Here is a 25,761-nt window from a genome sequence, read left to right as displayed (position 1 = left end):
ACGAGACAAGCCAAGAAAAGACCAGACAAGACAAAACAAGACAATACATGAAAAGACAATACAAGTCGATGCAAAAATAGTTTGTCAAATCAAGACCTAGCAAGGCAAGAACGAACTAGGCAAGTCAAGACAAAACAAGGAAACACAAGACGGGACAAGTCAATTCAGGACAATACTGGACAAGGCAACACATGAGAAGACAGCAAAATACTATAAGGCAAAACACACATGAAACAAGACACATACAAGACAATAACAACAACAACAACAACAAAAGTTAAAAAGAATTGGACAAGAGGAACATGATGAGAAGATTGGGGAATTATAGAGAAGAGAAGATTATACAACACAATACAATTTTATTATACAACAATTACAAGACAAGACAAGATGGGACCAGGGGTAACATTTAACATTGCTTTGTGACAAACCATTAGAGCATTTGCACACTTCAAGGTTTGAAGTGCGTATCACCGAGTTTTAATGACAAACTCAGTCTACGGTCTACGGTTATCCGGATGCTTTTTACGGTATCATCATCAAGTTTCTTAAAGCCATTATACACTTTCGGAACAGAAAAAAAAAGTTCACAGATTTACAAATAACTTAAAGGATTTACAGAAGGTAATGGTGAAAGACTTCTCTTGAAATATTATTCCATGAAATGCTTTACTTTTTGAGAAACATTAAAACAATATCAATTCTCGATATCGAGAATTACACATTTATTTTAAACACATGTCATGACACGGCAAAACGTGCGGAAACAAGGGTGGGTTTTCCCGTTATTTTCTCCCGACTCCGATGACCGATTGAGCCTAAAATTTCACAGGTTTGTTGTTTTATAAATAAGTTGTGATACACGAAGTGTGGGCCTTTGGACAGTACCGTTACGGAAAGTGTCCAATGGCTTTAAAAGATTAGTACGTTGATTTTAAGATGACACTTGTGGAAAGAAAAATAATCCGGACAAACCCTGAAGGGTTCTTTGCCGCTTCAGAATAAGAAATGCCAACAAGTGGTGACACCTTTAGTAATTGTCTAGCCTGAATGTTTCAGGCCTGAATGCTTTTAAAATTTGACTGAGAAATTACTTTTTTTTCTCAAAAAATATACGTTACTTCAGAGGGAGCAGTTTCTTACAATGCTTTACAACAGCTATCCATTGTTCGTTGCGAGAGTACGTTATTCAGTAACAATTATTCTTAGTAGTTACCAACAGGGTGAATTTCACAAAGAGTTAAGACAGTAGTCTTATCTTGAGTTAGGACGAGTTACTCGTCCGAACTTAGGACTAGCCATACGTTTTTAATATCTCTTTTGGGACTAGTCCTAAGTTAGGACTTGTCCTAACACTTTGTAAAATCACCCCCCCCCCCTTAAACTTACATTACCATTTTAACTGGACATTCAGTAACAAAATATAAGCTGGAGGATATCCATGCTACACAGCCCATGAGACAAATGGCTGGCCCAACGAGCGGATCGCTTTTTTTCTGTGCACCAAAACTGCCTCTGTCGTCGTGCTTTTCATTGGGGAATTATTGTTTTTTTCTAAATCGATTCAAAAAAAGAAATTCCTTTAAAAAAAAAATCAGGAAAATGTTTGAGCATGGCAATTTTATACTACGAGAAAACAATAATTGCGATCGGGTCGCCCCCTAGGGGTGTAATTCTTAACCCTTGCCGGCTGAGAATCATCGACGTGACCTTTCGGGCTCTTTATTATTCCCTCATTGTCTTTGTTGAATTTAGCTGTCGGCTAAACACTGAGTTAAGAGACACTAACCTTCATTTGCGCTTCGGGTAGCAATTTTGTTTTTTCTTCTGCACACTAGAATTGACATCCTTGGTTTCCTTGTCGTGTACAAGTCCCTACCTGTCACGGGGAAAATTGTGCAAATTCAGTATGCTTAACATTTTCCCTGCATGTTTTAACTAGCATGTTAGTTACACTCGATATTATCTTCATATAACTCTATCTTTACTCCCCTTGCGCACTGAAGTATAGTAATGTATAGGGTAGGGTATACCAAGCCCGATATGTGGCACTGCCCCCCCCCCCCGCCAAATTTGCCCATACTTTTAACACACCATACTCTTTATCAAAATCAGGTGAATCCTCACCTTGAAGTATAGCCTTCCGTGGCATTGTGTTAGGTGATCTCTCGTTAAAGAAAATTATATCAAAATTAAAATATGCACTTTCTAGTAACTCCAATTTAACAGTAAATATCTTCAGCAGAGAAAACCAGGGTCAGTATTGCTCGTGTTTTTACTACTTTTTGTTCAATATCACATCAGGCTTGAGATAATTTCCCTCTCCACTCTGAAATCCAAGTTCACCAGCAAAACAACCACATCAGCGGGTAAGTTCCAAACCTTAAAAATGTTTAATTCTGTTGTGTCATTTTACATCAACACCCTTTAGAAGTATAGTATAATATACAAGATAAAACTTCGACCGAAAACAAAATGTAGATGTAAATTTGTACAAAATTATAAAGAAAATATTCAAGCCTCGATGTGGCAAGACTGTCCAACCACAATACGCAAAATGTTCACAAAAAGCTCAACTTGTTTTCTTCATGTTAGGGGCTCTCGGCAAACCCCCTAGAAATTGGGGAAAACACCACAAGCTTAGTAACAGCCAATCTCTCTCATAAAAACATACAAGGTACAATTATCGGTTTAACGTCATGATTAAGAACAAGAAATTGTGGTTAAAAACTATAGACAACAATACCAGCTTAGTGCGTTCGTATTTTGACAGCACAGGCTGTATACTGACTCCCCGGAGTTGAAATAATTTAAGGAATTAATTAAATGAACCATGGAAGTGACAGGGTGACAGTGACAAGGTGAAAATGTTTGAGACGCCCTTCGGGTGCTTATAAATAAGTGCTATATAAAACAGATTATTATCATTACTTACTCTGGTCATTGTCAAATCAGCAGTTAGCTTGGTAGGATTCGAACCTACAATGATTACCTATCATGATTACTATGCAAGTCGTGCGGTCTAACCACTTGACCATGATGACAAATTGTTGGCTTTCCTTTTAAAGCCATTGGACACTTTCGGTAAACAGTATTGTCCAAGGCCCACACTTCGTGTATCACAACTTTTATATAAAATAACAAACCTGTGAAAATTAAGGCTCAATTGGTCATCGGAGTCGGGAGAAAGTAACGGGAAAACCCACCCTTGTTTCCGCACGTTTCGCCGTGTCATGACTAGTCTAAATAAAATCCGTAATTCTCGATATCGAGAATTGATATTGTTTTAATGTTTCCTCAAAAAGTAAAGCATTTCGTGGAATAATATTTCAAGAGATATCGAGAATTGATATTGTTTTTAATGTTTTCTCAAAAAGTAAAGCATTTCGTGGAATAATATTTCAAGAGATATCGAGAATTGATATTGTTTTAATGTTTTCTCAAAAAGTAAAGCATTTCGTGGAATAATATTTCAAGAGAAGTCTTAAAGCATTTCATGGACTAATATTTCAAGAGAAGTCTTTCACCATTACCTTCTGTAAACCCTGTAAGTTATTTGTTAAGTGAACCTAAAAGAAAAATTATGTTCCGAAAGTGTCCAATGGCTTTAAGTTTACTTGAAGATGATATCTGAATTACACTCGGTACAATTTTTTTCCACTGCGTCTCATTGAACAGTCACCTATCGATTGTACTATTCTTGAAGTTCAGCATTTGACTTTTCCAGACCGGTTGCAGGATTACAGAAGATATTCATATCCTGTGAATTTGTGCTCGACCAAAAGTTACAAGATTCGATATAAGCCAATCAATGACGCGTTAAATAATTAACATATTTGACCTCGATTTAGCAACGGGGCTGTGGCTCTGATAATGTCAGTAATCGTCGCTCTCTTTACTCCACAATTTCACTTCCAAAATTAAATTCTGCAAATTGAGGTTTATAAATGTACTCGGGTGTGCGCTAGTTTAAAGCCATTGGACACTTTCGGTAAACAGTATTGTCCAAAGGCCCACACTTCGTGTATCACAACTTATATAAGATAACAAACCTGTGAAAACTTGGGCTCAATCGGTCATCAGAGTCGGGAGAAAATAACGGGAAAACCCACCCTTGTTTCCGCACGTTTCGCCGTGTCATGACTATATAATGTTTAAAATAAACCCATAATTCTCGATATCGAGAATTGATAATTGTTTGAATGTTTTCTCAAAAAGTAAAGCATATCATGCATTAATGATTCAAGAGAAGTCTTTCACCATTACCTTCTATAAACAATATAAGTTATTTGTAAATCTGTGAACTTTTATTTTTTTTCTGTTCCGAAAGTGTCCAATGGCTATAAAATAACTATTTGGGAGCCACATAGAGTTATTCATTAATCATTAAATCATACCCGGCAACCGGCGGTGTTAATGTTTTGTGGGGATATTTGTTTTTTGATCGATGTTATCAAAAATGATGTTGTAATATGTTTAGTATTCTAAAAGATTGTCCTGGTTGGATCGAAAACAACAAGGCCATCTACTCTACTAATTTTTTTTAGTATTCTTATTCATTTAGGGTTTTTTTATGACAAGACTTTTGGATGTCACATCTTGTTGATGACAGTTTTTCTTCCATGGACTTCTCCCGGTCAATATGTTTTAATTGCCAACATCTGAATTTTATGAGACCCATTATTATAAATATAATAACAAACCTGTCAAAGATTAAGCTCAATCGGTCATCTAAGTCACGAGAAAGTTCCCGGGGAATTTTTTTTAATGTTTTTACTGTTTTCAAACCTCGTCTCATTGACTCTCGAGATCAAAGACTTTACCATTTTTGCTTAAACATTTCTAGGTTAAGTATTCCGCCCTGACCACCTTTAAGTTGAGTTAAAATCAGTGATAATTTTAATAGTTTCATACTATAACTAATGTTGTGCGCACACTATTAGCGTTTTGGGAAATAATCAACCTTATGCATGTGAATTTGCTAAAAGGAACAATATTGAGTTATGGGTCAAAAAAGGGAGGTTAAATGCTTCAATTTGAAGACAAAGGTCAGCCTTTGAAAAGAAATCTCTCTTTTTTTATCTTTAATAGAGCGGAAACTTTAATATTGATGCAGAAACCGCCCTCTCCATCGATGTCCTTTAATGTCAGTGATACATTTGCTCTTTAAACTTGATCCCGTTTTCCAGATAACAGGGTACGGCCGACCTCGGACATAAAAAATGAAAGGATAAAAATCTGTCTGTCTGGTGGGATTGGATTGATAAAATCCAAATTAAAAAATAACTTACTTGGAATTTTAAACGTCCTTTTAACTGATCTGTTGTGATATTGTTTAAATAAGTAGGTAATTAGGCCGACGTGGGCGAATTTCGGCTCGTATTAATGCCTTGGATCGGTCGAGTTGGTCTTTGAAAAGCAATGTATACGTTTGTTATAAAATGCATATGGTTAGAAAGATAATTAGAAAGTAGAATACTTTAAATTGCGTGGTCTTTCTTTTACTTTGCGAACTATCACGGTCGGCCATTTATGGGAGTCAAACATTTGACTCCCATAAATTCCGACGGATACTTGTGTGGATAATTATATTCTACTTTTAAAATATCATTCTAAAGACCAACTCGACCGATCCAAGGCAACGTGTTCCTTCAAAAATGTACCACGGTAGTAGAGCAAAATGTTTTACATGAGTTGTACCATTAAGAACGCTTGAACCACTCACATTTTAAATAATGTAACCGAATTCATTTAAAATGGAGGCGCTACCAATGCAAAGTATTTTATACACACGAAACCTGTTTAACACTTCATAGTAAATATTAAACTGCTTTATGTCGTGAAATGAACAAAGAAAACTAAATGGGAAAAAACAAGTCAGCCCCTAAATATTAAACATCGTGGAGACTATAATCACGAAAACGAATCTTAAACTTGATCTTTATTTACACTTGTGTATTTGTGAATAATTCAAAGAACCCGGTTGTTCAAATAACACCACGAGGACATCTGCGGCTATAACGTACAAACAAAACCTCCATACGGAGATCATTTTAAAAAGGGTGAAATTCGATTGCTCAAACAAGATGACCATTGCGGAGCTAGAATTCTACCCCGTAATATTTATACCAATCTTTGCCGAGCTCGGAATGTCGACCGAACAAATACAAAAAAATACTCTGCCGTGATCAAATAATAGAACAGCAAGATAAGAAATGAAATACAAGTATATAGGTCTAATAACACTCTGCGCTGGATTTCTAATGGCTCCTTGCGTGTTATCTCCACTTCCAATCGATCGTGGGTCATGCGGTCCGATGGCGGGAGTTTTCTGCCCCGTCGGATCACGCAAGTCGGCCCCCCTCTTGAAAACATCTGCCGATGGGCATTGATTCTTGAGTGTTTCCGTCAATCATTACGGTATTCAAATTAAACGCATGGTTCGTGAACCAATCTAGTAATAATAGTCTGGTAAAGGTATACCTTTGTATTTATGAAGAAGGAAAAAACAATGGCAATAACACGACAATGGTGAGGAATGTTTTGGGCTTAAAATCAATCATTGTTATTTTTGTCAATTTTCTTTTTTAAACGCATCATTCACACTTATGATTAGAAAATGTGTTTTAAAGTACTCCACTTCGTGTTTAATACAAAGTGGGATATTTTGTAAGAGACTTTTTAAAATTATATATAGGGCTAGACACATTTTATAGCAATAGCAAAAATATATCTATTTTGGGTGGGGCTATCAAACTTACACCATAAACAATTTCAATCAAAATGTTAAACTTACAAACAAATTTTGAAAGAAATTAAGAACAATAGCGTGTAAGGATGTCAACGTTGTCTTTTCAGGCCTTTATCGCATGATTTGGCTTTATTACTTATCTTCCCCCTCTTGTGTGCATGTTCTCTGAGCAATGGTAATTACAAAGAAATCTATATTATACGAATAAATATTAGTCAACTTAATATCTTTACCAATTTTTGTGAAAATATTTCTGACGCGTGCCGTTATTAATTAGGGTTGAGTATTGTTCAAATATTGAATAAATGCTGTTTTTGTTACGTCAGCATAACGAGATCTTGCCGCAATTAAGTTTCACTTCAAATTCACTAATAGTACCTTGTTGGTAGTTACGTGCGCCGTATAAGACTTCGATATTATATTATTTTGTATTATTAAGTGTTTGGAAACCAACAGTCTTTAAAAAGAAGCCTTGAACCAAAGGTGAACAACCCCTTCAGTGTGATATTCCGGGGTGTCGGCAAGTCCTTTGCTCTGATAACGTCTGTGCAATTCGCACTTAAAAACGATATCATGCTCAAGAGCGAGTGACAGGAATAGATCATTAATTGAGACATGTCATTGACATTCATAATATGCAAATCACTCAACAAAATATTTTCCAACAAAGAAAACATTTCAAATCAAAAAAAAAAAAACGCGGCAAGACGGTTTTCTTTTTTTTACATCAAGCTCTCCGATACGAAAGGATAACTTAATTCCCTCGGTGTTTGTCTTTCAGTTTCTGTCTGCATCTTAAATACTTAGGGAAAGTAAATCCAGATTTAATGAGCGAATTATTGTGATATTATGATTGGATTTGCGCGGGAACATTTCTAGGCTAATCACTTTTTGATATCTACTTACCCCGGCGTCTGGTGGCTGCGGATAGATCAAACCTTTAAAAATATTACCCGACCGCTGCTCGGAGATCGACCGTTCATGATCACTGTTGGCCTAGTACGCCGCGGCCATCTTTTCATCTTTCCCTTTTAAAGACGCATTCTGTCTTAAACATCTAATAATTTTAACATATTTTAATCTACGTATAAGTCGAGAAAATTGTATGTAAATCCAAATAGATGTTGCCAGTGGCACAAGGAGGTATAGCATAATATTATTAGTGTAATTTGTACACAATAATAGCGATCAATCTGGTTGCTATTATTTTAGGTACAAGGTTAGGACCGCATTTAATAACAGGTATTTAGAAACGCTCCCCATAGAAAACTATATCACAGCGCTTACAAAAACTGAAAGAATGCACAATAAAACAACAAAAACTTATCGGAAAAGCTACAAACACAATGTTTGAAAAGCATGAGAAAAAGAGAAAAGCTTAAACAGGGAAGAGACTCGTTTTCAGAAGTTTTTTGAATTGGTCAGTGGATTTAGCGGCTTTAATGAAAGAAGGGATGTTGTTCCATTCTGTGGATGCAGTCCTTGCGACTTCATTGTTGCTTTTAGGTTTAGCAGGCACTTTACAAACAATTTTTAGAAAATTGGGAGAATGACTGGCCTCTTTTCTTTAAAAATAATAACCAACGATGCTGTACTGCTTAAAAGTGATTTGTAAAAAAAAAGTTATTGGCACTTAATTTTCTGTAGACGGAAAGAAAATAAACTCTGTAAATTGAATTAAACAAAATTTTAAGTATCAATCTGACTGTGAAAATCTCAAGGATCGGGGAAAATGCATTACTCTCCTAAGACTCTCCCAACAATAAACTACTCAACTATATATTGCTTTCTATTACCAGACGTTCAAATGTCAACAGTTTACCTATCAACTTACCTTGAGGCCCTCGTATCTGACCACATTGCCAACATAACAAAACTAAAATGATTTTGCTGTTAATGTACGTCATGATGTGATATTGTTGTCCGGCCATGTTCACACTTCATATGCCACTCCGATGTTGACAACCAAAGTAGCAAGAGCAGTACACTCAGCATCGACGGCTACTCTCTTTCTTTCTTCGTTTTAGTGGTAATTGTTAGCATAAATACTTACTAGTAACGAGCAATATGGGGGGCTATTGATGGTAACATACATGTGAGAAACGGCTCCCTCTGAAAGTAACTTTTGAGACAGAGGTTATTTCTCACTCAAACGCAAACAAATTTGGTAAACAAAGTTTGTTTTCTTACAATGCAACTGCGATGACCAATTGAGTCAAAATGTTCACAGAGTTGTTATGATATGCGCATGTTGGGATACACCAAGTGAGTACCAAAGGTGTCACGAAACGCTAGGATTAATCCCATCTCGAGTTAGGACGAGTTAGCCCGTCCCAACTTAGGATGTATGCATCCTAACGTCTTCGAATATGGAACTTAAAGGAACACCCTGCCTTGGATCGGACGAGTTGGTCTATAAAACGCGTTTGTAACCGTTTGTTATAAAATGCACGGGTTGAAAAGATGTTTTAAAAGTAAATTAGGATGAGTTTGGTGAAACCTACAACAGTGCCTTTAAAGACAAACAGGGTGGAAGTAATACTTCCCATCTTCTGGAGAACGATAACAATTCTTGTACGTCATCACCGGAGTGCAGAACGAAATCCCAAGAGACGGGAAAATTGTCTTGACAAATCTTCCCAGGCGTCACTTTTGCGGTCACTGACATTTCAGAATTTGTGGCCGTTGTTGTCAAGTGGTCAAGGTAGAATGACGCATTTGACGGAGGTGATAGCTTCCCTATTTACACATCATTTGAAAACAAACTCCCAAATCTTGCCGTCAATCAATTTTCTTCTTCTATTTTTGAACTTCACCATGGACACATACTGTGGTGGTTTTTTGTGAAATAAATAGCTTTAGTTTTCGACTCCATTTTATTGATAATAGTACGGATAGCAAAAACATCGATATTGTTATCGGCGGCGGAGGGTACTATTTCAGGGGGCACAAGGAGGTGCGCATGTTTTTTAATGGGGGGGGGGGCTATCTGTCAATCCATTGCCTTTTCTTTAACACGCCCCTTTTCAGCGCCCCTTTTAAAGGCAGTGGACACTATTTGTAATTGTCAAAGACTAGCCTTCACAGTTGGTGTATCTCAACATATGCATAAAATAACAAACCTGTGAAAATTTGAGCTCAATCGGTCATCACACTTGCAAGATAATAATGGCAGAAAAACACCCTTGTCACACGAAGTTGTGTGCGTTTATGGTTGATTTCGAGACCTCAAGTTCTAAATCTGAGGTCTTGAAATCAAATTCGTGGAAAATTACTTCTTTCTCGAAAACTATGGCACTTCAGAGGGAGCCGTTTCTCACAATGTTTTATACCATCAACCTCTCCCCATTACTCGTCACCAAGAAAGGTTTTATGCTAATAATTATTTTGAGTAATTACCAATAGTGTCTACTGCCTTTAATGTACTTTCTTTTGAAAAGAAAATCTGGCGTTAGTGTAAAAAAAGGTACATTGTCTGCGTATATAAATGCAGAATTATGTTTCAGAAACTTTTTTTAAACACTTATTCTGGAACATGTCCAAACCCCAAAGTCTAGACTATAAATTGGGACGAGGAGGGGGCACGGACATCAATAAGGGGAGAATGTTCATTGCTTCTTGACATAATTAAACATTGCCATAAAAATACTTGCCATACTTTTTAAACTCTCGTCGAATTATAGGTCTACATGAACACAAACGTCCAATGCATCCGTGGTTGTATCAAAACTCGAATGTCACTTGAATGTGAATTTGACGAACTGAATTGATTAAAGCATGGAAATTATACCAAAAGGAAAATTTCAAATTCAGGACAAGTTGTTATTAGGTTTTTAAAAAATCGATTTTGGCTAGAATTCCCTCGTCGGCTCGCTTGCTTGTAGTCACCCGGCACGTAGACTCACATTTTACTTTTAAATTCAATTTCATTATGGCTTTGATAATGTTTGAATGTTCTCAGCACAAAGCTGGCCTTGTATAATTTAATTTAATTTAATTGCAGTCTGTGCTTTTTGATGCACTATGTAATTGTACTTTCTTGATGCAGGCCCTACTTTTTTTCATCGGTATTTATTTATTTTTATTTTTTTTCAAGTTGATCAGAGGCGCTCTCTCATGATTTATTGGATTGTTTCAATGTTTTAACTCCTTTTATAATTGGATAGTTGTGTTTTCTCTCGGATTTCGAGAATTTTGTGAATGCTCTGACGTCATTTGTAAGGAGCTACGCTGTCTTAAACAAAAGCCTTTAATCTTGTGAAGCCTCTGTTAAGTAATTTGCACTGCAGAACTTTTGAAGCGCCTCTTAATTTTAAATGAACACGTTGCCTTGGATCGGTCGATTTGGTCTTTGAAAAGCATTCTATAACCGTTTGCTATAAAATCGGTATGGTTAGAAAGATGTTGTAAAAGTAGAATACGATGATCAACACAAATATGCCACGAAATTGCGTGGTTTTCATTTTACCTCGTCGACAAACAAGGTCGGCCATTTATGGGAGTAAAAAATTTGACTCCCATAAATGGCCGACCGTGTTAGTCGACGAGGTAAAAGGAACACCGTGCAGTTTGGAGGCATGTTTGTGTGGATCACTGTATTCTACTTTTAAGACATCTTTCTACCCGTGCATTTTATAACAAACGGTAACAAACGCTTTTCAAAGACCAACTCGACCGATCCAAGGCAACGTGTTCCTTTAAAGTAGATCGTTTTCTTCATTTTTAACAAATTGAAAACACTCGACCCTGTCCGCATTCATCTCCTCAAGGGAATAGTTTGCACGACATTAGTAGGCCCAATATTGAAGATATCTTAAAATGGTCACATATTTACACGTAACTTACACGGTGTAAAGATGGTTATAGTGTAAACTACCCCCAATGCTGTAGTTGTTGAGAACTTTAATTAGCAAAACGATTAGTTTTTTTATCACGGGAGTCCAAAACTTTATTGTTCGAAAGTTTAAGGGGGGGTTAATCTACAACTTGTGTCACAAGTCAAGAACACAAAATTTTATTTAAATATAGGCCTATAAGTCATATGCCTTGTTTAGATACTTGTGGAGATCTCATAAATTGTAGAGACCTCATAACTGTAGATGAAAGTCATGACTATGACTTGTACGGTTGAATTTCTGTTGCAGCTATGGTTTCGTCGAGTATACTTATCTGTTTTAGTTCCGAAAACATCTTTTGAAAGCTTTAATAATAAAACAACTTTACAAAACAAAACTCAAGTAATAACACAAAACTGATCCTCCATACTTTAAATATGAAAGTATACATTTATTTTCTTTGCATAGTGAATTGCAACCTTATCGGTCGATACATTGGAAATATGTTGTGCCTTAACTAAGTTAAGTCACTAATTAATCAGGGGGTAAATTGTATTAAATTTGTATTTCATTACTAAAATAATATTGAATGTGCTAGCACAATGCTGGATCAAATTGGAAGAGGGTGAGGGCAAATGTAGAATCAGAGAGGGTGGGGAAATTTTTACCATTTCTCTTTGTAATTTGACTGCAATTCTGCCTTTGGCTAAAATGGTCTTTGTTTTTAATAAACCATTTCATATCAAATCAAATCAAATCAAATCAAAAAACATAAAGTTGACACACACCCAAACGTGAAAAAGACCCTTTGCTTTTAGCACTTTAAGTGCGACTGTAATGGCAACTGTAAATTAAAACAGCTTCCTGAATCCCATGTGCACAACTAGAGTATTTCAAAAGTACATTTACTTTATAGGAGAAATGCAGAATTGAACAATCAGTAACTTGAGTTTGAACCTCGCATTACCCCAAAAACCTCAAAGAGGGACCCATCCACTCAGAACCCTTGCCCCCCCCCCCCTTGGGAATGTCTGGTTTCACCACTAAACCATAATTATCGCATGCCTGCTCAATTCACACAAAACTCTTTTTACCAAATAAACCCAGAATCTTTTCCCTTAAGATTTGAGCTAATAATTGTTGTGAACCAATTCTTCCTTTGTTTTCCTCATATTCTAAATCTGCTCTTTATTCATAATTTATTCATAATGAATAATGCATGACCACCAATGGGTCCCAAGAAGGAAACGCATAAAACTTGAGAAGAAAAATAAATGCAAGAATATTTCTTAGGACCCTCCTTAACCAACAAATATGTGACAAATCCAACACTTTAAAACCCACACAAAGTGTGGTCAGGTACTGGACAGTACAGGGCATATTATTTGCCAGTATTTACTAGAGTAGCACACAGTCTCCACTTGTAAGGTTGTCCTTGTCTCGTTGTTGCTCTTTGCTTAAATGAAAGTGCAGTCCTTTCTGTCCTTTGATCTTTGACATTTGATCCCAAAGTCACAATTGATTGCGTATCTTTCACTTCACAAAGTCGTAGAGGTAGCGTATGACGTCGAAGCTCACAGTCCTGAATTCAGAAAAAAGACAAATGGGACACTCTTGTTGATCAACACTTACTGAGTGCACATATAGTATTTATAGCATTGTGACAATGTCTAAGAAATCCTGTTCCATCACCCCCATTCTGAAACAACTACACTGGCTCCCTATCTCTCAACGAATCATCTTCAAGCTGATGCTCATTGTCCACAAAGCACTTAATGGCAAGGCTCCCCTCTATATTTCTGAACTTCTCCAAGTTTACACTACATCAAGAAATCTTCGATCAAGTTCCATGCTTCTTCTCATTGAACCCAAGTCTCAACACTCATGGGGTGACAGGTCTTTTTCTTCAGCTGTGCCACGCATCTGGAACTCTCTACCACTTAATCTTAGAACTTGTCTTTGTACCACAACATTCAAATCTCTTCTCAAAACTTATCTTATGTCACAGTTTTTCAAGGACTAATTTTTGTTGTGTCTGTTTTTCTTTGTTTTGTTTTTGTTTTGTTTTGGATACGTGCGCATTACAAGTCTTGTTGTTGTTGTTGTTGTGTCTGTTTTTCTTTGTTTTGTTTTTGTTTTGTTTTGGATACATGCGCATTACAAGTCTTGTTGTTGTTGTTGCTGTTGCTGTTGCTGTTGCTGTTGCTGTTGCTGTTGCTGTTGCTGTTGCTGTTGCTGTTGCTGTTGCTGTTGCTGTTGCTGTTGCTGTTGCTGTTGCTGTTGCTGTTGCTGTTGCTGTTGCTGTTGCTGTTGCTGTTGCTGTTGCTGTTGCTGTTGCTGTTGTTGTTGTTGTTGTTGTTGTTGTTGTTGTTGTTGTTATTAATATTATTATTGTTATTAATATTATTATTATTATTATTATTATTATTATTATTATTATTATTATTATTGATTTAAAAATAATAAAATAAAATAAAGAGAATCCAATTCAGCAGAAATTGGTTTCCATCCATCGCATGGCAAATATCAGTCTTTAAATAAGTGAACTTTCACAATTGAAATGATTTTAATTTTTGTCATGATGGTTACAGAGCTGCAAACATTGCATCTCCTTGCTATCAGGGAGATATCATATATTTACCATTGGCATTACATTCAACATAATAGGGAAAGGTTTCCATAATCTGGGAAATTATCAAGTTTGCTCTTCAGAACACATAGAAATAATTAAGGGAATCAATGTGTGGTGAAGAGGTTTCAACCAGTGGTTTAATCCCAACGATAATTTACCTCGACTTCGTCTCGGTAAAATTATCAAGAACCAGGCCTCGTTGGGTTAAAACCACTAGTTGAAAACCGATTCAACACACTTTGATTCCCATTCATAAATACCTTTTCGGTCAAAAACATCAACACTTTTTTGTCAAAAAGTAAAATAAATGCAAAAAATATAATTGTTCAATGATTTCTTTCAACACAACACCCCTCCAGCAATGAAATGGTAAGGCCCTCGGCCCGATCGGGTAAACAACTCCTTATAAGGGAATGCTGTGCGTGCCACGCATATCGCGTGATGTGGCACAACTGTCCCGGCCGTTGCTCTCGACCAATAGGAATGAAGAAACTGTCTTATAAGCACAGGTGGGAGCTCGCGTATCACGCCCATGTTTCAACACTTTTTACTGGATATAAACAGGTTTTATAAGTTTTATACACACCCACGTGACGCGCTCTCCACCAATAGGAATAGCAAAACTGTCTGAGGTATTTATGAATGTTTATTATTGGAAAACTTTCCGCAGAATCAGAGAAAGTTGCCAGCTCTGTAAATACCAATCCAGTATTTGACCCGAATGAAATATAAACTAAAATGAAATCGAAAAAGTAAGGAGAACAACACAAAAATAACCATCAACTGTTCAAAATGTTGGCCAGGATACACTGATCATTGAGCTGTCACGAAAATGGGCTACGACAACATGAAGTTGTCACACAAAAAAAACATGAATTCTCGCCCTCACCCCCTTTCCATGTTTGACGATAAATATTTCTTGACCAACCTGGCTATAGAGCGTATAAACTCCAGGGACACTGTACACTTGTACTTTGGCGTATCCAGCTGATCCTCGTGTCCCACTTGAGCCAATAGCTGCAGGGTAACTAGGGACGAAATCTGTGTGGCATACAAATAAAATAAAGAGCGGAACGTCACTAATACTGTCTTCTTCCCCCCCAAAAAAATGGGGCAAAATGACGTCTTGTTTCTGGCGGGAAATGGCATCTCAGAACTGAGAGGATTTTGATGGGTGTTAAGTTTGCAGCAGGGATAAAGAATATCGTTTTCAGGTTACTCATACTTTACTACCGTACCAACAAGAAAAAGTTCTGAGAAAATAGGCCTCGTTTCTAGCGGGAAATAGCTTCTTAAAAACTGAGATGATAAAACAAGCACGTTTTGGTAGGAGTAAAAGTTGCAGCGGTAATAAAGAATATCATTTTCCTGTTACCCAATCACAGGTACTGTACCCACCCCCCCCCCCACCCCCGAAAAAAAAATGGCTTCTTAAGTTTTGGATAGAATAAAGAAAAATTGACTGAAGTGGGACTTGAACATTAACGAAGGTTCACGTGCAGGTCCTGCTTCTGTAAATTTGTCTTTGTTTAACCCAAATTTATACAGTTTCCCTAGTAAATACTTAAATAAACATCTTGCCTGGTCAGTTTTTTTGTTTAATACTTTATAGTAAGTACAATTTGTTTTCCATTAATTGGGCAAACAGAAGTGTTTTGTTCTCAAAAAGTGTAAAAAAATAATTGACAAAAACACAGGTGCTCACAAAATACACACATTTGATGACCAGCTAACACAATTATATTTTTCAGGAGGCCAACGTGTAAGCATGCTACTTGGAATGAGAACAACACTCAGCACGACAGCTGCCTACGACCTTCCCCTTGGGGAACATGAAGTACTTGAGTATCATCCATGGAAACACTATCGGAAGATTGGAGAAGAAAAGAAAAAAGGACAAGATCTCTATGCTCGGACACGGTTGATGTGATTCCAAGATGACATTTAAGGAGCATCTTTAGAAGTTGACGAGTCGAGGGAAAAAAGGTGAGAATGCTAGTCATCTGCCACTAGACGGCTTTTGAGTTCACTTACTTTACCAGTATTAGTGATCCCTGCGAGCCGAAAGTACTTCACGCAAACGTGAAGAGAATTTGACATGAACGGGATTTGTGCGAATGTACAAAAACAAAAAAGCTGATCACCAAGCTTAAAGAAACCTCATACCAGCTGACATGAAAGAGACAACTAATTTAGAGTACTTCATTGACGCCATTAACTTCGGAAATCTAACCCCAAAAAACGCATTTTAAAATGTAGGTAGCCTGCAGCATGCATGACAAACTGTATGTAAAAGCCTTCCAAGACGTTTTCATACAGTATCATTTCTGAACAATCTGAAGATACCACTTGACTGGAAGAAATCTTTTAACATGGAATTGCGATGACAAAGTCCACTTTTCATTCTGAAGTGAGGAAACTGTGCACTCTTCTGTTTCGGTCTATCGTTTCTACACTTTGATGTTGTTTCTAATGAAGAGTTGTTGCTACAAATCATCCTGTGTCATTTGTATCTCAATTTTGTTGGCCCCCATGAGGACGGTTTCGTACCATAATTGCTTTGTTTTTCGGATGGGACATTAAGCCATAGAGTCCTGTGAGCTAGGATTTGCAGTGCACATAAAATAACCAAGAGCGCTTACCATGGAAGAGAAGGGGGTTAACCCCAGTGATTCTGGTTCACATGGGCAAGTATCCTTGTTTCCCTCAGGCTTGCAAGCAGCATCAATTAAAGATGCTATGTCAGATTTTTGGCCCCAAACATTAAAAAATAGATTTGTTTTTAGTGAATGGTATTTCAAAGAGTATCACTTGCTCTAACGAAAAATAGTTTAACTTTTACTTTTAATGGTCAAAAGTGACAAAAATTTAAAAATGTTTCTTATAAAACACATAAGAATTGGTCACGTGATATATTGTCGGGATCCCGACAAAAACTAATTTTGAGCACTTTATTTCACTGCTACTAATAATTGGCGGACTTTTTCGAGCAATGGCTCAAATGAAAGCTTGTAACTTTCTCGACCCCCATCAAAATACCTTTTTGGGTCAAATCGGCCAAAAATCTGACATAGCATCTTTAAGTTCACCGATAAGGCATCCTTGGTTTCATAACCAAAAATATGAAATAATAATAATCCTAATGGTGGATGGGCTTAGTGGATCGACCTAATCTGATCTATACTCAGAATTCATGGTCTATCCGCCCTTAGTGATTTCAAACTTGCTCTCAAAACCCATATCTTCCATAACAGTAGTTTGGTTTGGTTTCAGATATATTGTTTTTGGACTGATAGTCGTTTATATGCTGTTCTGGAGTGTTGCTATATAGATCGTACCGAATATGACGTCACCTTTCAAATACCTGCCCTACAACATGGCGTCTGTAAGCGTGTGGGTGTATGTGCATATGTTGTAGAAATCAAACCGGGAAGGCTGCGTGCTTCATTGATGTACGCATTTACACACGCAAACTGCCTGCCCTACAAGATGGCGACTTTCATAGCAACAAAGGGGTTATTCGATGCAGTCTATTACTATTAGTTTGTGTTTTTCTCTGCCGCATTAGCGTCAAGACTTGACAGGTAGGCGTGCATTGTAAGTGTTCTTACTATTATTTTTATTTTTACTGATTTTAAACGTTACCTGTGAAAAGACATTAGCTGTGGGAGCCACTCTGGAGTCGACGATGCTGTAGAATATAGCCATGAGTCTATCCAATGGGAATGCCTTGGGTCCAAGGAGTTGATGGCTGGTCTGCAATGAGATCATAGGAGCAGTAGTCAGTGGTGTCAGTACCGACAAAATGTTTTGAAACTAAGACGGGCCCATATTTTAGGAGGAAGGATGGCAATTCAACCATTTTGTTCTGACTGTGCGAGTTTCCATTGCATAGCGCAGCTGCATGAGCACACGAAAAGGCATGCTAACCTTCCAGTGCTTACTGCAGTACTGTATGAAAACTAATGACGTAACTTTTTTTGTGACAATGTTTTACTCATTTCTGAAAAACTAGAGCACCTTGACAAGTAATTTTTTAAGGCAAGGTTTTTACATTGTACTCTCATTTTCTTCAAATTGTGTAAGTTTAACGTAAATTTGTGGACATTGTGTTTTGTGTCGTACAAAAAAGTACCCAAACGCTTTTATCACTACTCACTTCTTTCTTCCGGTTGACAGCACTCTTCTTAATCTTGCCGTGGTGTTTGGAGAAGAACCTACGGTCGTACCTTGCCGGATTGTAGGAGGCCAGATACGCAGCGATGAGTAGGTACTTTGAGTAGAACGGTAGCTCTATCTGGGCTCTAGATGATAGACTACTAGGCTGTGAAGGTAAGCCCTGCTGGCTGGTCTCACCCAGTTGGTACTTCTCCCATTGTTCACTGTCATATCATAAGGGGTAGAAAGAATGGTTTCATAGAGCTGCTTAAAGGCACTATTGGTAGTTACTCAAAATAAATTGTTAGTATAAAAACTTACTTGGTTACGAGCACTGGAGAGCTATTGATAGTATCAAACATTGTGAGAAACGGCTCCCTCTGAAGTAACAGACTTTTTGAGAAAGAGGTAATTTCTCAATCAAATATTAAAAGACTTCAGGCCCGAAGCCTTTTATTAGGCATCCCTCAGCACACAAATTTGTGCAATAAGGGTGTTTTTACTTTCATTCTTCTCTTGCAACTTTGATGACCGATTGGGCCAAAAGTTTTACAGGTTTATCATGCATATGTTGGGCTACACCAAGTGAGTATACTGGTCTTTGACTATAACCAAAGGTGTCAAGATTTCACCAAACACTTCCTAACTTAGGATTAACCTTAGTAACCCATCCTAAGTTAAGACAAGTTTCTTGTCCTAACTTGAGATAGGATTAATCCTAGCGTTTTGTGAAATCAGCTATATTGCCTTCAAGTACAAAACGGAGCAGAGCACAACATTATCATTACCAGAATAAGGCTACCAGCCAAAATACCACTTCACATTGACCTTAGATTCCAGAACACCGTGGAAGATTTTCCGCTATGGCTCACGTCCGAGGTTTTGCAAATCACAGTGAGTGCCTACTACTCAAATTTCTCACTCAACATCAAATCCCAATGAGAATCTCCATTGGCTTTTCTTCGTCAAGTCAGGGTTCCATTGTGGCAATAACATTTTCGGAGGAAAACATTTAGTAAAGAATCTCCACAAAAATAAAACCACAGAATATTTTTTCAACACACAGAACCGAAGTGGTTTACATGGTCACATCCAGTCACAGCCCCTAATCCTTAGAATGAATTCTAAACGATAAGTCTGCTGCCACCTAGTGCCCAATAAGTTTCCCTTCATACCTTGTTACTTCTCTGAGGTAGACAGTTTGAAGAGCTTTCTTCAAGTGGGGTTCGATATGTCTCCACAACTTGTGCGAGTCCCTTTCAGTTGCCTCCCCTTTTGTGATCGGTTCAACGTACTTGGGAAAATTTAGCTGTGCCTGTTGGAAAATTGAACAAACAAATGTAATATTTGGCTCCATTATTTGTTTATATTACCTTAGTGGAACCTACAGGTTTTACTTCAGGTGACATGGCTAAGCGATCTGTCAGTACCAGACTAAAGTTTTGGTGATGGAAGTCATCAGAGTGTAGGTCTGAATTCCTGTCGTGACACTTGTGTCCTTGACAAAGCTGCCAATATTTTCATCTTGCAATCAGGGAGAAATTGTACAACAATCAGGGAGATAATTAAAGTCACATCCAAAATAAGAGGAACAAATTTTTCATAATCAGAGGACTTGAACTGCCTCTAGCTACCGGGCAACCTCGGTAGTCTAGTTGGTAAGACACTGCTCTAGAATTGCAAGGGTCATGGGTTTGAATCCCACATGCCTGTGATATTTTTTTTCACAGGATTCGGGAAAGTACTGAGTATACAGTGCTCACACACATCAGTGTATGGGTAAGAACCAAAATTAATAATCAGAAAGGTTGCCATTAACATGTATGTTCATCAGAACATGGACTGATTGGTTGATGTTCAGGGAACTTTCCGTCAGAATCAGGGAGAGTTGGTATAGCTCTACCTTGAACAAGCCACTTTAGTTTAATTGCTTCTCATCACCCAGTAGGTAAATGGGTACATGTGAGGGCAGAGATGTTCCAAGTGATTGATATTGCTTTATGCACTGCATACTAGGCAGCAAAAGGCTGTATACTCCACGGTAAGCTGCAATAGCTCTAAACTGGGACGTTAATATTCATGTGCGATGAGCATTATACATGTATGTGATGGAAATTGGTCAGGGCTCGATATGAACACTGGACCGCATCAGGCCGGAGGCCACAGTACTTTTAGCGTTGGGCCAGTGAAATCAGGACCAGGAGAAGCCTGGTGGTCTTTTGTTTCTCAATTGATTAACAACAGTAGTACCTCATTGTCTAGTGTCTTTGTGAAACAATTTGACAATCAATCAATCAATCAATCAATCAATAGAACAAATGAATATGATACATCTTTCACTTTTATATCGAGTATCGAAGTTGCATGACAAATGAGATAACTCTTCTCTTAGTACTTGTTCACCTCATTTTTATTCTGGTCTTATAAAATATATTCTGCAGGTCCAGTTAAAATGTGGAGCTACAAGTTCGTGGAATCTTGTGTATTTTCTCCCCCAAATTCAAGCCCTGTTGGCTCTATATTTGAATTGTCCATCCATTATCCTGACTAGTTCATCTCAAAATGACTGGGACTGGGACTGAGCCAACAAAACTCACGAGATGCCTGATTTCATTGAGATCTCTGCACACCATGTAGAATATACTCATGAGTAAGTTGACGTAGGACGAGTAGAAGTCTGCCGAGTAACCCTCTGGAGTATCCTTAGCGATAATATGCAATAACTCATCTATCAGAAATACAAAATGGAAACGATAGCTGACCAACGGACTCAGATATGAAACCAGGCTCTTCTGGTTTGGTACACTACCCCTTCCCCTAGCCTGGGCCATCTCGGGCTAGGTTCAGGCGGTGTGTTCTTGGCCTAAGTGCACTGATTGCATGCCCCAACAATGAGAACACGACCCAAGAATAATACACTCGACCAAGATCACATACCAACTTTCAGCAGGGATCAGTCGAGAACAACAATTTACAAAATGGTGCTACATTTTGAACTCTACCCCTTTCCCTAGCAAATATGTAGGGCTATGTTTACAGTATGAGACTTGGGGTCGATTTCACAAAGAGTTAAGACTAGTCTTATCTTGAGATAGGATGAGTTATTCTTCCCATAGAGAAAGGACAACTCTCCTCCTAACTTAGGACTAGCTATACGTTTTTGATATCTCCTAAGACTGGTCCTAAGTTAGGACCAGTTCTAACTCTTTGTGAAATCGACCCCTGCTCCTTTTATATAGCACCATGTAATGGTTTACAAGGTGCTTCATGGCTTTACGTCCCATCCGATATAGAAAGGAACCATTCGAGATCGGACACCATAAGGCTAGAGATAATTCTCCACTCACTCTTTGTGTAGTCTGGGAAGTGCATCACGAAAGGTTCGAAGAAGTTGGAGCCGAACCCGAAGAGGAATTTCTCCCAGACGATTTGGCTGAGGAGTACGACGCATACGTTGCATCCAGAGAGCTGAGAGAGGTTGAGAAATGCTGGCAGGATGTTGGCGTCCATGTTGCGCAGACGCTCAGCTTTGTCGAGTACCTATGTGTATACAGTGCTGGATAATCATTCTTTCAATAAATGGTTTCTGCCTGGTGCAAAAAAAGATAACCTTTCTACCCTAAAGAAGAGGGTCATATCCACATCACAACATAATAAGCCGGTGTTCCTTAGGTAAGAGTGGGTGTGTCTGTTGTGTGTTTATTTACTAAAGAAAAATGCAACAGTTGATCAACCTGGTGGTTTTTTTTTTAAATGGGAGAATAACCACCTTTTTATTTTGTATTTGTTTGAACTATTTTCTTCAAGGAGGACAGTTTCTTTGTCAGAGTTTCAGTATTCAGTCTATGTTTAGCTTCAAATATTTAATAAAGTAAATTCAACATAAATTAGTCAATTAGCTGTCCTGTCAGGGAAAATTTGTAAATGATTTAGAAAGACAATTTGCATAAAGAGTAAAACCTAACAAGTTTTCCATGTCTTCATGTATAACACAATGCCCAAGCCAGTGCCCCAGCAATGGAGGCGCACGGCCATGGCAGCGTACAGCACTTTTGTGTATGGATTGGTCTATAGACTCACAATATAAACAGTTTGGTCCTGAATTCCCCTCTCTTCAATAGTTTTCTTTAGAAGTCGAACAAACACGCTCATGTTCTCGCAGCGATTCAAACTGCAATAATTGTTCTCAGGACGAGGCTCATGATTGGCCACCTGGTCCAGAATTCTGACCAATAGCTGACGTGACGATTGACACTCTATACAGTTGACTATTGCATGGGGCAATGACATCGTCATCAGGAGCGTTGAAACTACGAGAGTCTTTCCGGTCGCACCATGGCCATAAATGAACACTGAGGGACATGTTGGCTGTGATGGCTGTGAAATAAAAAGAAAGTATTGGGTGGATCACTTTATTGGTGTTTCACCCAGCTATCGAATCATCCCAACTACAGTTGGTCTGATTCAACTGTGACCAATTTAAAAATCCGAAGCACACACATTCTGTCCACCATTTTGAGAGTCAAAATTTACACAAAAGAATTTAGCTCGAATCCAATAACTCCATTAAGCCAAAGTTTAGGACATGATGGCATCATCTGCTTGTTGCAACAATCGTAAACCTTGATCCTCGTGCTTGAGGATTTCGATTTACCATAGTTTCCCTTGGTGGAAGACCTTTAAGTGTTAATTAGTGACAATTTCCCCCATAGCGGGTGTTATCATCCACAAACCGCTCTCACGAAATGAACTGCTTCTCGTGGAGTGGTTCGTATCGTGACAGTGTTTTGTGGATAATAGCAACCTCTTCTAGGAAAAAATGTGACAAATCAACTTGAAAAGGTCTTTTTAACATGTGGTAAAATTCTTTGGTCTAAGGCACGTGGCCGAGAGCCAGCGCTGCCGACAGCTGGGAGTACGATTACCGCAGCTGGGCAGCTGGGTGGGCAAATCATCTGGGATAGATTCATAAAGCTATTAAGCAGAAAATTCTGCTTAGAAAATTTCTAGAATAAGCTAGAAAGGACTGGGGTACCATGCAGCCACAGCAACGGTATCTTTATGGCATTGTGGCTAGTAACCTATTTTTTCAAAGCAAAAGTTGTTTGTGCTAAGCAAGTTTTTTATGAAATTTGGCCCCTACAAAAGAGTCAATCAAAATGTAAACACTGTTTGAAGGTTTCTCCCACCTCTCCCATCAGAGTCTTCAACAGCGCAACTTGCTTCTGGCGGCACAAGATCATCTGGTTAATGTTGCTACACTCCGAATCTATCTCAACATCCGCCATCTTGGTGACAATTCTGCTGGAAAAAAAAATTGAAAAGTTTCACAGTGATTTAATTGCCATTTAATTGGCAGAGGATGTTTCTTCATGATCAAAGCAGGCCCTGTGGCTGTATGGAATTATAAATATAAACTCTCAGTCCCAGTTACTGCAGGGACTCTCCATCAGTTTTAAATATAATCCTATGGCGTACAATATTTGATTGACTCTTAAATCCATGGCAACTGCATGTGACATAAATTAACATCTTTTTTTTTTTTTATATGTGAAGTGATTAAAGGGAAAAAATTTAATTTAATAGACATTGATCCTTGGGTTGACAAATGTCATCACTTTAATGATGATGTCTCGATATTATGTAAATGACTAAAAATGTCCAACGAGTACAAATATTTTTTTTTTAAAACAAGTTATGGACAGACCTACGTTCATCACTCATTCTATAGGGTTGAACGGGCAGCATTTCGATAGCTGGGCCTTATTTAATAATACTTCTACATACTAGTACCTAGTAGAAGTAGAGCTGCTTTTTATAGACGATGTGACCTGTTTACATTACATTCAAACCGCCCTCTGTTGACAAAACAATGTATACGTCATGTTTCGCCGGGCAAAAAGACAGGTAGTCATGGTAAAGATTGCATACACTTTTTAGCTTGCTGCCAAAACACATTTGAAGGTTTTGCCCGGTGGTATGCGCGCGAGTCATGTTATGGTTTTCAAGTGACGTCTGAGGTCACATCAGCTATAAGCAGACTATTTTGCTGAACAATTTTGTGCGTTGCAGAAATGAGCAGGCTACCAGTCAAAATTGTGATGTCTTTTGGCTGATAACCCTTTTCTGGTACATGTAAGTACGCAGATTTTTACGAAATAAAAAAATATATATTTCAAGCATGGATTTGAATTAGTTGCGATATTGTACCCCCTGGCGGCTGTCGGGAGAGGAGGGTTAAGTATCGATTTGAATCTGAATTCTATAAAAAAAACTAAATTCTTAAGTTAAATTAGTCGGTGTAAAAAAAGCAGCATTATAATGCAATTGCAATGGAAACATCGCATTCAGTATTCACATCAATATTTTGTAGAGAAGATGAACCCTGAAGAAGGAATTTAAGTTTTAGAGTTTTTAGACATGAGATGAGAGGAATTTAACCCCATATTCGCAATCATAAGGAAAACTCCAAGCAGTGACTGCCAGTGTCAGTGAGGTAGGAACATACTGATCCTTATCAAGCCAATCTACAGTACCGGTACACCATACCATATATTAATGCAATGCAAGGCTCCGACCGGGCCCGAACCAACCGGGGTCTACATATTAATTTTTATTATTAAAGGCAAACAAGGAGAGAAACGTGTGACTGTGAGTGAGTGAGCCAACAGGATCTGACTACCGTACCAAATGGATGGTACTAATTGAATGAATTGATAGGCTTATCCAGTCACACCATGAAGGAAGGAAAAGCCTCACTACCTCCATGGTCACAGTCCCACTAGTGGACCTGACAGTCCCACTCAGTGTGGACTGTGATTTGAGTGTGACACTTTTCTACCTCCATGCACACTGTCGTCAGCAGAAGAGTTTGGAATATTCTCGATGGAAATAGTAGTAAAATACATACCATCAAAGACCTCCACAATGACTAGAAGTTACCTAACAATCAATTAGCATAAATAAACATTGCTTCTTTGTTGAGGTGTGCAATGAAAATGATCGCTGAGACACTGTCGCTCTTGAACAAAACGAATGTCGCGCGCGCACACAAACTAGATTGTGACAACTGAGTGACCAACTTCAGATTCATTGACGGAGTAGGAATGCTTATCTTAAAGTGACAATTATTGGTCTCAATTGTGACCTCCATGGTAGGCCTATGTGCAAAGCAAATGCACTTTGAACCTGATTCTATTTCAATTAAATACTGATCGAGGGGATTAATAGACATAAGATTGAAGAATTGGACCAGTTGCCTCTTTTGCGGGTTACTTTAGGGTGTGCGCATGAATCATTAACAATTACAGCTAGATACTACTAGATTAAAACAAGTCAGATGCTGGCACTTGTGACATATTGCAAATGAGCTCGAGCTGGGGAAA

The 25,761-nt window shown here is 38.0% G+C and overlaps 1 protein-coding gene and 1 long non-coding RNA gene across 3 annotated transcripts in view; one reads left to right on the top strand and one right to left on the bottom strand.

Annotated features, from left to right (window-relative positions):
* Window positions 1-16,197, top strand: part of LOC117306144 — a 23,655-nt gene extending 7,458 nt beyond the window's left edge. Inside the window, exons 3-4 of the long non-coding RNA XR_004520887.1 lie at window positions 2,305-2,369; window positions 15,970-16,197. This is a non-coding gene — a long non-coding RNA (uncharacterized LOC117306144). The remainder of the gene's footprint in view (window positions 1-2,304; window positions 2,370-15,969) is intronic.
* On the bottom strand, window positions 12,017-25,761 carry LOC117306102 (origin recognition complex subunit 5-like). Of its 2 annotated transcripts, none has more exons than XM_033790883.1 (10): window positions 25,287-25,761; window positions 23,566-23,680; window positions 22,457-22,753; window positions 21,724-21,916; window positions 20,974-21,104; window positions 19,552-19,691; window positions 18,378-18,600; window positions 17,864-17,974; window positions 15,147-15,259; window positions 12,017-13,168 (listed from the first exon to the last, which is right to left on the bottom strand). In XM_033790883.1, exons 2-10 carry the CDS (start codon window positions 23,662-23,664, stop codon window positions 13,120-13,122), a joined length of 1,356 nt encoding a protein of 451 aa, XP_033646774.1. In that variant the 5' UTR covers window positions 23,665-23,680; window positions 25,287-25,761; the 3' UTR covers window positions 12,017-13,119. The 2 variants fall into 2 exon arrangements, with proteins under 2 accessions (XP_033646774.1, XP_033646773.1); XM_033790882.1 differs by having other exon boundaries at window positions 23,566-23,677; window positions 25,287-25,760.

Source organism: Asterias rubens, chromosome 2 (genome assembly GCF_902459465.1).
Source record: "Asterias rubens chromosome 2, eAstRub1.3, whole genome shotgun sequence".
Taxonomy (NCBI): Eukaryota; Metazoa; Echinodermata; class Asteroidea; order Forcipulatida; family Asteriidae; genus Asterias; species Asterias rubens.
This window is presented reverse-complemented; position numbering and strand designations above follow the sequence as displayed.

Excerpts from the sequence above, each read along its gene's own strand:
- LOC117306102 (XM_033790883.1), bottom strand. The coding sequence starts at position 23,664 with ATGGCGGATGTTGAGATAGATTCGGAGTGTAGCAACATTAACCAGATG. Across the intron at positions 22,754-23,565 it reads TGAAGACTCTGATGGGAGAG|CCATCACAGCCAACATGTCC; the intron begins GTGGGAGAAACC and ends TTTATTTCACAG. Across the intron at positions 17,975-18,377 it reads CTGTCAACCGGAAGAAAGAA|ACCAGCCATCAACTCCTTGG; the intron begins GTGAGTAGTGAT and ends ATCTCATTGCAG.